This window comes from Penicillium chermesinum (assembly GCF_028974085.1).
Source record: "Penicillium chermesinum strain IBT 19713 chromosome Unknown utg000006l:1.0-2335141.0:1.0-2336784.0, whole genome shotgun sequence".
In the NCBI taxonomy this organism is placed as follows: Eukaryota; Fungi; Ascomycota; class Eurotiomycetes; order Eurotiales; family Aspergillaceae; genus Penicillium; species Penicillium chermesinum.
The window spans coordinates 156,702-169,746 of NW_026695316.1; the positions used below are offsets into that span (position 1 = coordinate 156,702).

The window sequence follows — 13,045 nt, forward strand, 5'->3', positions numbered from 1 at the left end:
AATTCGAAAAGAATGCAGGGGAAATATATGTGGATGGTAGATCGCAGTCGGATTACAGCCCCGACGGGCTTCTTCAAGTGGCAAAGGCTTGGAATACTAGTAACTCCATGCGAGAGGCTCGGAGAATTCTGGAAACTTAGATCAATGTACACTCGTGGGAAAATATATCACGACATGGGCATCTGGACACTGCCCAAGAAGCAAAATACCAGTAGTCCGTCGTGGGTAGACATGCAAACCTTCAAATGCACTGGCATGAGGGAGTGCCTCAGATACGAGAGCAGTGGTAGGACCTTAGTTAATAGGCCTTAGTAAGTACGGAAAACGCTCGAGTATCCGAGCCTTTGAGACAACGGAACTATATTCCCCTGCAAAATCAGATGGCGGCAGAGCCATGCATGGACGAGTCAGGGTGTTAGGGCCACATATCCTGCATCTTTTTAGTTGCCGGGCTCTGACTCTTGCTACGAGATGGCCTGTGGTTGCCCTCCAACTGGTCAAGAGCGGCGTCCCGAGCCGGATGATGCAAGCTCCGTGAAACCATGATGCTGGTGACGGCTTGCGGCATTTGAGAATGCTGGGACTCTCTGGTGATAATAGAGTTATTGTGAGTACACAGGGCCGGTATAGATAGGAATTGGACCCCGAGTCAAATGAAACATAGCTCTAAGTTACAGTCTGGGATAGGATACAAGAGAGGATGCCCCTGGCTAAGTGTCCTGAACTCCTAACACCGGAACGGGATGATCATACGTATGGCTCGGGCCTGACCGGTCCGTGGTGGATTCGTAGCTTTCTTCAAGATCTGGATAGGAAGACATCCATTCTTCATCGGTACCGCCAAATGATCACGTATTTCACCAATAGCATGGCCGGAGTATGGCTGAGGCACGCCAGTTGATTCAAACCCTTACCTGTTCGAGTGTTTCCAAAAATTGGGACTGGTGTTCCTAGAGAAATTGGCTAGGCAGAGTTCGGAGCTCGGTTCTAAACCCTCTGTACGGAGAAAGAGCCGTGAAGGGAGGCAGTAGCTCGGCAATGAGAAATAGGGGGGGCCCCATTAGGAGATGGGCGAAAGATACGGAGTAGAGCGACGATGACCTCACGTGTATGACGGCGCTCCAGGGATTCTTGGGGCCCTTTCTGGATCAGGGGGCAAGCTCCGGAACTCGAAGCTCAAGATCCGCAGGTTACCTTCTCCTTGGTAAGTTCCACCAGTCGACCCGAACGCGCGATTAGTATTCCCCATTATTTTGAATTTGCGATAGCTGAACGCCGCTCCACCAACTACAGGACATGGGTATCCGACGTGCCCACATTACAGACCTTCTAACCTGCCTCTAGCGGATTCTAGTTGGTGCCTAGCCAGACCCAGTGACATTGGCAGAAGCCGCTAGGACCGGGGGAAGCGCGGATCGTGGAGTCTCGGCGTGAATTTCATTTCCGAGTGGGCCTGGCATTGCATAGCGTCATGCGCCGTCTATCACGTAGTTCCCAGGCGCCCGGGGTGAGGATCCCTAGGCCATCCCGTTAAGTTCAACGATTGGGTAGACGATGGGAAGCTGTTGGGCCATGGGGCCGAAAATAGGCAATGGCGAATGGACTCAGTGGCGAACCATTCGTGTTTCTAGATCGTGCGAGGAGAAAGATCCGCTCTGCACGCTAATCCCAAACGGAGTTCGAACACAGACGAAAGGAAAAGGGGGGGAGCTCGGGGAGCTCTGAAAAGAAAAAAGGGAGTGCTCATTTCCCCCAGGGCCTTTAGCTTGACTTTAGGCTACCGGTAGAGAGAAACATGGCAGCAGAGAGATGATATCACAGTCGTCATTTTACAGGGAGGATGGAAGGGGGAGGGGGGAAGCTATGGCCCAAGAAAAGGGCACCCCTCTGCAGGCAAAGATGACAGGCATAGCATAGCGGGCGCACGAGGCAACGGGCGCCCCGAAGAACTGGACGGATCAGGTGTCAAACGTAAACTTGAAACTGCTTGTGCGGGATCTACCGTGTAGCCCAAGCGTTATGCAGCAAAGGCTTTATTAGAGACGACCCATGGAAGATACAAGACCATTGACCGGGAGAAATAAGGGACGTCTCCGGCTGTTGCATGGCTCGGAAATCTGCCGCAGCGGAGACCTTCACAATTAATTGGGGATGCGGGCTAACGGTACGGAGTACGGAGTAAGGGTACCGGGAAGGAGTAGGAGCATCGAGTTATGCGAAGCTACGAGTTGGAGATCAGGTGTGCCGTGTGACCAAATACGTCGTAATGGTTTATCGACTGCGCCTCATACCTCGAGCTTGAATCATAGGACATCATTATTGGACACACGAGGCCAAGAAACACTGGTAAACCGGGGACAAGTACGGATAGTTTTTGGGAACGATCATGTCAGGCCCTCAAGGGGCTTCTCCAAAAATCTAGATTAATCTAGACTAAAGCTCTCCTCAGATGGTCGGACCGTCCCTGGAGAATTGCACGAGAGTTGGTCATTACACCAAAGAAAAGCTGACGATCCCTTCCGTGCGGTTCCTTCTTCTCTACGAGGATTGATTCCTCGGACTTGAATGTGTGGATGGTCTGTTGGCAGCGATTCTCAGGCCAAACACCCCTCGTAAGACTCCTCCCACGAGTCCAAGCCCTTATCCATCGTACTTCGGGCCCGAGATAGCTCCAGGCTAGTAGTTGGGATTAGCAGGGACAAATCGGGGAGATCATCGGGGCTTTCCAGGGGCAAAGAAGATCGAGAATCCCATTGGATGTCATCAGTCTTTTTTTGGGTTTCTATTCCTGTGCTTAATTTCTCTTTCATTACGCAGTACGGAATCCATCTGAAGTCAAACCCTGGTTTCTAAAGACGGCGGTCTGGATCCCTGCGCCTGTATGCAGCTCGAAGAGGAGTCGAAGTAGAATCGAGGCTCCCATTCCTGGACCGCTTTAGCTAAACTCTGTTCTACTTGAAAGACGCACAGGCAAGAAACTCTTCGCATACTTTCTTTTTCCCTCATTGCCTCGTATCAACCCGAACCAGCATCGGCACAGGCAAGGAACCAGACCTCCAGAAAGGCCACGAGAGGGTCCTGATGTCCAGTTCGCATAGAACGTAGACTGACGACCGCCAGTTGCTCCCTTACTCCGAAATCTACGTTTTTTTCTCTTGGCGGGAGTGGATCATCCCACATCCGCGTTTCCCATTTTCTCTTTTCCTCCCCCGCCTTCTTAGTGAATTCCTTTCTTCCACCAGTCTTCAATCCGATCGGGGCCCTTGTTTTTAAATTTTTTTTTTTTTATTTTCCCCCCTCCCCTCTGAAAAGAAAAAAAAAGTAAATAAAAAAAAGACCTTACCCGATACTCCTGTCACTGCCCCTCCCCACTGATTACCCTCTCCCCCTTTTCAACGTGCACGACCTTTGCATTTCCCCCCCCGTGAGCGATTTTGCTGTTTCATAAAAACCGGTCCACCGGTTTTCCTCCCCTTCTCTTCTCCCTCCATGTCCGAATAGCTTCGTGCGACCGGCCTTTTCGACCTACGTGTGTGCCTGTGGTGTGGATTTACAGCCTACATTCCTCGGCTTTTCGCCCAGGATTCCTCAAATGAGTTATCAACAACCGGACATGTATCACGATCCCTCGGCGCGTTCCCCTGGTTCCCAGCGTCACCAACAACCTCTCCACCGTCAACCTTCTCGTCAGTTTGATGCGTACGGTCCGATGCCTGTGAACCCCTACGAGGACCAGATGGCTCGCTACGAGTCCGCCCGTCTCGAGCGGTTAAACCCCTCTTTGCAGAATAACTCGTACGCTTACGACATCTCCGGCTCGCAGACCTGGAACCCCAATGGGTTTGCCAACGCTCAATCCCTCGGTGGTATTCGCTCCGCCTCTGCTAGCTTGAAGCCCGCTGCCCGGGGTCGTACGGGCCTTCCTACGGTATGTTGACTGTTTTGTCTGAACTTGTGGGCAGGGCCTTCCCGTCCACATTTCCCGCCGCCCCTCCCCTCTCTCCCTCCTCCCGACACCCTCAACACTGCTAACATAACCTTCATGCAGACCTGGCTCGATCAGCAACCCGGCATGCCTAATGCCTTTTCCAACTTGGGCCCGGGCCCCATCCAGAGTGCAGCCATGCGCCCGGAAGCCTCCGCTTCATCCGACGGCGATGACGAGCTGATTCCCACCGCCATCGTGATCAAGAATATCCCTTTTGCGGTGAAGAAGGAGCAGCTGGTGCAGTTGATGACCGAGTTAAACCTGCCTCTGCCCTATGCCTTCAACTACCATTTCGACAACGGCGTATTCTGGGGTTGGCCTTTGCCAACTTCACCTCTGCCGAGGAGACCGCGACCGTGATCGAGATGCTGAACCACTTTGAATTGCAGGGCCGAAAGTTGCGGGTCGAGTACAAGAAGATGCTGCCCCTGCAGGAGCGTGAGCGGATTGAACGAGAGAAGCGAGAGCGACGCGGCCAGCTGGAGGAGCAGCACCGCCCCATGGGCAACCCCCAGCTCCAGACCCAAAGTTCGATGTCTTCTCTGCACTCTGCCATCCCAGCTACTTCGCCCTCCCCAGTGTCCCAGCGAGGCCAGAAAATTGGTGAGTTTCGATTGTGCCCTTCCCTCTCGCGATACGCGAAAATAATCCAAGGGGCTAATCGTTGCTTGCTGTTCTTAATTTATAGATGTGGATTTGAACGATACCCAGACCTTATCTTACTACTCCCAGCTTCTTCTCTTCAAGGAGGATACCACGCGTGACTCGGTCATTTTCCCTCCCAACCTGACCCCTTCCCAGCGACGCACGGTTCACACTCTGGCTCACAACATGGGGTTGGGCCACGCCTCCCGTGGCAACGGTGATCAACGCCAGGTCCAAGTATACAAGGTTGCTCCCGGCACTAATGTGAGCCCGCCCTTGTCCTCTATTCCCCCGGCTGGTCCTTCCGATAGCTCTCGCCGCGGCCTCAACCGCGCGGCCACTATTGATTTTAGCGAGGCCCGCAACGAAGGTGGCCCAGGCGCTTTCAACACTCTGCGGGGCCAGAACTCCGGCTTCCTTGGTGTGATGGATTCGCCGGGCAACTTCGCCAACACCCAAAACCTGCGAGCCGCCAAATCATTCGCTGATTTGCGCTCGTACACGCCTTCCCCGGTCCCCTCTTCTGCCAGTTTCCCCGCCGCCCTCCAATCCAACGGAGCTCGTCTCCAGTATGAGGGTGCCCCGACCGGCAGCTCCAACACCCCGACTTTGACTTCCGCCCCGTCCGGCTCTTCGCTGGGTATCCAGCGTGACGATTTATTGGTCAACAGCCTGGGAGGCCTCTCGTTGGGCACCGGTATCGGTGGCCCCAACTCGAGCCCCCGGCGATTGCGTGGTATGTTTTCTTGGGAGCAGGACAGCCAGCCCTCGACCGCAGGTACCATTGGCAGCAATCGTGGAATGGGAATCGGGTTTGACACCGCGCAACAGGAGCGCATGCCGATTCGCCAGCCGCGTGGCCCGACTCCCGAGAAGGGCACCGGTTTCCGCCGTCAAAACGGCCACCAGGCCCGCGGTAGTGACGAGCTTCGCGCCAGCTCGGGCGTTGAGATCATCGTGGAGTAAACGAACCCCAAGAAAATCCCAAAAAACCGATGAAAAACGATGGCGAACCGACCTCCCTCTCCCACGCCTTCTCCTCCTCATACCCCCATGTTACTTCAATTTATTTTTCCTGCCAGCATCCGACTGCTTCGCCGCGAAACGAATACGACTTGTATCACGAGGCCTTGTTCTGCGACATTACCGGCTTACGATTCGATGAGGGATGACGAGATGACCAAAAAAGACCAGAAAATATTTACTGTTTCGCTGATCTAGCCAAGTTTAGACGTTTATTTTGGGGCAGCCCAGCAAATCCACGACCGTTGGAACGCTATTTGTCACCTGTTTCTTCGTTTTTTTTTTTACTTTTCGCTTTCTTTCATTTTTTTCTCCCCTGCATCAACTTTCTCGTGAGTTGCACTTTCAACTTAACCCGAGTCAACCATTGCAGCTTGTTTGTTCTTCTCTTTCTTTTTTTCTAACCTTCTTTCCTGGTTTTGTTTCACCCTGCGGGCGCTTGCAAATTTCAATGCCTTGTTTTGTGGACCTGACTGCAAACGCTGGAGCGGACCACGACCCCTGCCGCTTGGTGGACGTGGGAACGCATACGAAGAATGACCAAAAGACCCTGCCGCCCCGGCAGGAGATACGACCATATCAGCATTTGCATATTCTTGCCTGTTTTACTCGTTGTACATGGGGCATGTTGCATGTAATGTCTTGGCCCCTTTTTTCCCCTTTTTTTCCTTCTCTTGATTTCTGTGCCCCCTCTCGCCCCTAATTTTTCTGCACCAATATCTCTGTTGGCCCCGGGACGGCGGATATCTCTACCCTTTGTCATCTTTTGCTCGCTTCCATGCTTCAACGTCTGAACTAGAGGGTGGTCTGTCTGGCAACACGTGTGGCGTAATGATCACAATTTAAGGGCTCCTTTTTCATCTTATCCCGTGCCTACCGTGCCGTAGGCCAATCGGTCTCTCCTGGTGTGCTCCGATCTGACGCTAGCAGACAAGACAGCTCAATATCTAAATATATTTCCAATCAGGCGGTTCCTGCACCTCTTGAGGGATATGCTTGCTGTTTGCTATCTTGTACCGGGGGTCTTCTCCTCGACGTCCCGAGAATATGAAAGTCAATGTACCTTGTACTTTTTGACTTTTGATCTGCCGACAGAGGTCTCATGGTATTAGTAGGAAGGACCCTAGTGCCGTAGAAATCACTTGAGCTGGCACATCCAAGTTGTAGAAGCTCACCGCTGGTATAGTAAACGGTTGCTACACGTAACGCGCCGTCTTATCGCCCTTTTCCCTTCAAACTGTTAAGGCGAGGCAAATAGATTCTCCTTGTCGTCATTTGAATATGCCGACAGAACACAGGGAGCTATTCTCTCCAACACACGGGAGAAGGGACGGCATGACTCGACTTTCAGATCGGACCTCTTCAGCAGCCTCTCGAATTTACCCAAGTTTATATCGAGTACCTTTACCTAGGATTGACTTATCATTGACAACTGCGGACTGCTAAGCCTCCCGAACAGCCCCCTATCGATGGAGATTCAGCGACTGGAGAATGAGCTAGAACCGACAGGGGTCCCTCTCGATTTCACCTGCTCTGCGAAGTAATATTGTCGTTGACGCCGAATAGCATATCACATGCCTCGTTGATCTCCAACGGACTTGTACGCAGCCCCTTGAGTGGGATTCTCCCGCATGGTGAACAAATCCAGCAGTTGATTTGTTTGGAGATATGCGAATATGATGGAATCCGAAGAGGGCTTATACACTATCTCTCAATCGAAGAGCGAAGACTGGTTCCAGCTACGTTAACATGCATCGACGATGAACGATTGCAACCACATCTTGTCCAGGGCGTTGGACCAATCCTAAGAACGGGCACTCTCTGATATATAGGTATCGCGTTGGATGAGGGTCGTTTGGCCAATTGGATTTTCTACGTTGGCCCGTTGCAAGGGTGTCAAGAGAGGGGACGTGAGCTTGAGTGAACAGTCCATGGTGGTTCCATTGATATGCTCTCGAAAGTCTGACCTTTTGCTCGTGACTTAGATTGAGGGGTTTCTGCTTGTTTCTGGTGGTTCCCATGATAGGCTGCAGCGCGATCGGCGACGGTGGGAGCTTATGTATACGTTAGTGTGTAAGTGTAGAGTGGAAGGGAAATGCAACTAGACACAAACATTTGTGTGGTCGAAAGATACTTGCATTCCGGGCTGATGACAACATTTAGGGCCAAGACTAAGGATTAGCTAGCTAAATATGAATGGCATTCTCGGTGGCCCTTCGTTAAACATATTTCTGCATCAAGACCTGTATACATATATATCTGGACGACGTGTTGCGGGCGAGGCTTATCACTTTGAGAAAGGACTGACAACAAAGTTTGTGGTATTCTTGGTAAAGATGGGAACTTGACATTTCAATAGGGGACGTGACTGAGTTTCCATGTTTCAACACCAAACATGGGGCCCATAATAATCCATGGGGTACACGTTTCTACGTACTAGGACGACTCGAAATTATAAGCAACTTCGATTTGCTGTCTTCCAGTATCAGTGAACCGCCGTTGATCCATTGAATAGGCTTTGCCCATGTGCTGAGCACTGGAAGAAGCTGTCGAGGGATGAATCTATATACAGAGTGGTATCGAGGTCCCGAGTCATCTCGTCTCCTGACCAAAAGCAAGGAAACAGGGATCCGGTGTGATAATAGACTGAGCAGTGTCTGCGGACTGTGGAACCAGGTGTACCCAAGCATTGAATTTGGCGTCAATCACTGTCAGCTTATGGAGATAAAAAGAAGGAGGTAGAGTTTCCCGTCCCCGAGCGTAATTGATTTGAAGGAGCGCGGCAGTGGCGATTGCTTTAGTCGTTCGGTTTCGGCGCGTCATAGAAAGTTACCAAGCTGCCGCAATGTAATATGCACTTACTGACCGAGAAAAGAGGCCCCCTGTGAGAGCTCTTCTATTGCGAAGTTCCTTAATGGTAATCTAAGTGACATACTTCAGCTGGAAGTCCAGAATCTGTCCGAAACGGCTCCAAGAGCCAGTGAGTCTCAGAAAGATCGCTACCTTCATGAAAGGTATTAGTGCCTCGACTCTAGCGGTTGCTTGAGGCGCCCCCCGCGCCATTCAAGGTTGTGCAGTTCGGTCGCTAAACGGTAATAGAGGCATAGTTGCTGTCTTGGACGGTTAAATTCAATGTTAAAGACAACAACTACGTTCACGCTTCCATCCGCGTTCGGAATATATCATCCGCCGAAATGCAGTCCATGTTAGCTTGTCTGTGAATAGCGCGGCCTCGACCATGACATCGGGCATAGCATGCTCGCTTCTGTGCGGTCATCGTGCCAGCTCGAAGGTTTCCCCGTGGAAGGTATAGGAACACGCGCGCAAAAGGCGCTAAGCCTGATCGGATATGTCAAACTCTTTTGCGTAATCCTGACCGGAGACAACTCAGTAGGATCACTATGGTTTCGAAGACCACAGCGTCCTTTGGAGTAGGCTATCTTAAGCGCGCAATTGCAAATTATGTATCGTAACATAATCGAAATCTCCTGGTTGGCGGCGAACTCCTGTTTATTTTTTTTTAAGTTACTTCTGTGGTTATTAGGAATGCAGGGACTGAACCTCTATTATACCCGTCCACTGCTTTGGTTCGAATTTACTGACATCAAATTATTTCCTCCGCAGGCTCTGTCATGTCCCAGACCCATAGATAATGGGTAAAGACGCAACTTCTCTTGGAGAAATAACCTTATCCTGAGGTCACACACGAGGGCGCCAACATGTGAGTTGGACGCGACGCGCATTGCAGCGGGAGGAATGCGCCGGGAATGTCGCGCAGGATTTGGCCACAATATTGGGCGCGGGAGGGCCGGACTACGTGCTTTTCAGAAGAGGATCCGAGATGGAATCAAGTATAATATTTTCCCGCACTACCAGGATAGAACCCCCCCCCATTTTCCCATTACAGCGCCCAGAGAACTCGAAGTGATGGAATCAGACAGTAAGATAAGAACAAAAAGATAAGAAAAAAAGCCGGGGAATAAAGGCACAACACATAAGCAAAACACACGCCGGAAAGAAGTAAGCAAGCAATGACATGAGAGTTCGACCTGGGAGCGGGCGCGTCACGGCGGGAGCTGCCGGCTCAGGCTTCAGGGACCCATCACAGGCCGACTCGCGTGGTCTTCAGGAACATCCATTTCGATTTTCTTTTTCTTCCTCTTTTCCATTTTTCAATTTTCAAGGGTTTACAGATCAGGCTTGTTCTTCTTCTTCTGCTCCACCTTCAGGAGAAGAGCGCGGTTGATGCGGGGCAGAACACCACCGAAGGCAATGGTTGCGCGAATCAAGGTGTCCAGTTCTTCATCACCACGAATGGCGAGCTGGAGGTGGCGAGGAGTGATACGCTTGACCTTGAGATCCTTGGCAGCATTACCCGCCAACTCCAGAACTTCGGCGGTCAGGTACTCGAGGACGGCAGTCACGTAGACAGCAGCTGGGAGAAAGATCAGTAGCTGTGCAGAGGTAAGGGAAGGGGAGAGAGCATACCCTTGGCACCCACGCGCATCTTGTTTTGAGTGTTGTTCTTCAAGAAACGCTTGACACGACCGCAGGGGAACTAAGGGAAACGAAGCATGTGAGTATTTTGAACTGACTCAGAAAGACGCGCCGATACAGTCGTCGCGACCGGGCTAGCATGCGACCGGAATCGCCATCAGTGCGATGAGCCTCTCGGATGATTATGAAAGCTCTCCAACAGTGAGGGGGGAGGGGGAGGAGGGGCCGACGCGTCGCCCCATCTCCAATCATCAAAACATCACACTCCTGACGCATGACACCCGAATCGCGACTGACTGCACCACCTCGAAGGTCCAGCATGAAACTAACCTGCAGACCGGCCTTCGCGCTGTGGGACTTCTGCTTTCCGGAGGATGAGTCCTTCGCGCCACCCTTTCCTCCGATGGACTTGCCCTTTCCGCCAGGCATGATGGTTGGTTGGAAGTCGCAAAGGTGCAAATCACGCGTTTAAAATGGCGCCGAGTACTGTTGAGCAGAGTGTGGGATGGAGACGCGATTTGCAAGGGGGGAAGTTTTGGTAACGGGTGGTTGGAGAAAGTAAGAATTAGGAACAGGCGTAAACGCTACCGACCGCTTGAGGTGAGAATCCACGCTAGTCCGTTTTCGGATGCCCTGCCCACGTCCCCGATACTGGCGTTGCTGTCTCTGGCTGCATAGTTTCAAACGCTTGTATTAGTATGCCATATCGTGGGCCTATGCTCATGAGGTTGAGCGATAGCCCCTGGCGCATCAACATCTCATCTATAGACAAGCCATGGATAAGAGCAGGTGCTGGACGTTCGGGGAAGGCTGTGGCTCCCCACCACCAGATTACTTCGCTGCTGAAGGTGAAACTGTCGAAGGAAATCAGTAGACCTGGTCATTAGTATAAATCATGCTGCCAGTCTGGCCAGGAGACGCAAGTTGGGCGCGCATCTCTCTTTGCGTTACACCTTTGGAGGCCAACAGTTGATACAGCAGTCGATAAATCCATCATCATTCAGAGGCGGAGAATGATCACGTGCGTATCGGTCTAATTTTGATCCGCTTGGACGCCAGGTGGCCCGGGGACTAATTTCATCAAAGTGCGCGCTCTCTACTCAACTCCAAACCACTCCCGCCTGTTCGATTTGCTTAAGGGTCTCAACGTGTCAAAATGGTTTCTCCTCAGATGTGAGTCAACGGCGAGCCCTGTACACGATTGTCAGAGGAAAAGCTAATTTTCATTTTACAGTACCAACCTGGCCATCATCCTGGTGATGATGCAGCTGGCCAAGAAGATTCCCTTTGAGGACCCTCAGGTTCTTCTGCTGGTCCGCGGTCTGTACATCCTGTCCAACGTGATCATTGCAGGTATCTACCTGTATACGCAGGCTAAGATTAGCCAGAAGAAGGGTACGTGTCATGTTGCAGAGCACCGGGTTGGATCTCAAAAGGGGTCACATGTTCTTATCTATCGCGGCCAATGCTGACTGTTGATCTTCTTTAGATATGACGACCCTCAAGTACGTCGAGCCCGCCCCTCTGGGTACAGGTGAGGAGGCCAAGCCCGTCACCACCACCAACATGGACTATGACAAAGGTCAGCTGCGCCAGCTGTTCCGTAGCCAGATGATGGGTGTTGGCATGATGGCTTTCATGCATCTGTACATGAAGTACACCAATCCTCTGCTCATCCAGTCCATCCTCCCTCTGAAGGGTGCCTTCGAATCCAACCTGGTCAAGATCCACGTGTTCGGCCAGCCCGCCACTGGCGAACTCGCGCGTCCCTTCAAGGCCTCTGGTGGCTTCATGTCTCCGGGTCAGCCTAAGAGCGATAAGGCTTCGATCGAGGCCGCCGAGAAGAACTACCGTGGTGGTGTTAAGGAAGAGTAGATGGGGCCTCAGTGTTGAAGGATTAAAACCTGGCATTTGCCTAGTAACGATCCATTGATACCCTTATTTTCCATATTGGAATGACCTGCACAGAAGTAGATGATGGGTCGCGGTGCATTGCTTTTCTCCGTCTGTATTATCACTCCAATGGATTCTCTTCTGGCATTTCATAAAGCAGGAACCCTGCAGTAGATACCGTTCTTGTAAGCGCTGTCATGCTCTCTGTGGAAGCTATCCGATCTCGTATCAAATGCGCACGATGGATTCGCCTTCCGTGCGCTTCCATATAGTTCCGTACGGGCGCACCGCGTTCGCCACCACCTCTCCTCCAACTAGAGGACTGTCGACTGTGGCACGTCGACTCGCCTTTACCGGGTTAAGAGGCAGGATTTCTAATCTGGCGGCATATCATGCTATAGTTTAAATTGGCAACTGTAGGGATTGCATGGTCATGGTTTGCCTTATATCAGTCGACGATCAGGAGACGCTTTTTATCAAGTGTCATAGTCTCCAAACAATCAAACCATTTCAGAAAAAAAAAATGGAGCCAAAAAAATAACAGTCGACCTCGTGGCACTTTTCGGTGACTGGTTTTGGGACGCGGTGATAGACCGCAGTCTCTTTCGAGTTATGCGCCTACCGAGCCAGCCGCATGCGGCAATGTGGATAGAATAAGGAGGAATCTGCGCAAATAAGCACCCGCAGAAAACACAGAATTCGATATATTCGATGGGGTTACAATTTCGAATGGATCAATCAGTAGACAGAACCCTGCGATCGTACCTGGAGATGGGTTGACCCCAAATTGCCAAACGTGCCCCTCATTTCGGGGCCTCTAGTTGCTAACGTAACAGGTACTTTGCCCCTCAGTCGTGGCATCATCCATCTGCCCCTCCAAACCATCAAGGTACGGAATGGCCATAGCAAATAGTAAAATTATCGTAACCCCCCGAGATCGTCGGGCAAAACATTCTCGCGCCCGAGGTATAACATCGCAGAGGCCCCAATCTAAGGGCA

The 13,045-nt window shown here is 51.6% G+C and overlaps 3 protein-coding genes across 3 annotated transcripts; 2 read left to right on the top strand and 1 right to left on the bottom strand.

Moving 5' to 3' along the window:
- Positions 1-3,592: 3,592 nt before the first annotated feature.
- N7468_007819 (uncharacterized protein) lies at positions 3,593-5,599 on the top strand (the record flags this gene model as incomplete). Its single annotated transcript, XM_058477115.1, has 4 exons — positions 3,593-3,928; positions 4,049-4,291; positions 4,333-4,591; positions 4,677-5,599. 4 exons carry the CDS (start codon positions 3,593-3,595, stop codon positions 5,597-5,599), a joined length of 1,761 nt encoding a protein of 586 aa, XP_058327460.1.
- A 4,244-nt stretch (positions 5,600-9,843) lies between these two features.
- Positions 9,844-10,582, bottom strand: htz1 (histone H2AZ; the record flags this gene model as incomplete). Its single annotated transcript, XM_058477116.1, has 2 exons — positions 9,844-10,163; positions 10,384-10,582. The coding sequence occupies 2 exons, from the start codon at positions 10,580-10,582 to the stop codon at positions 9,844-9,846; spliced, it is 519 nt and encodes a 172-aa protein (XP_058327461.1).
- Positions 10,583-11,309: 727 nt separating this feature from the next.
- On the top strand, positions 11,310-12,028 carry N7468_007821 (PHO88 family protein; the record flags this gene model as incomplete). Its single annotated transcript, XM_058477117.1, has 3 exons — positions 11,310-11,326; positions 11,388-11,548; positions 11,643-12,028. The coding sequence occupies 3 exons, from the start codon at positions 11,310-11,312 to the stop codon at positions 12,026-12,028; spliced, it is 564 nt and encodes a 187-aa protein (XP_058327462.1).
- Positions 12,029-13,045: the final 1,017 nt, after the last annotated feature.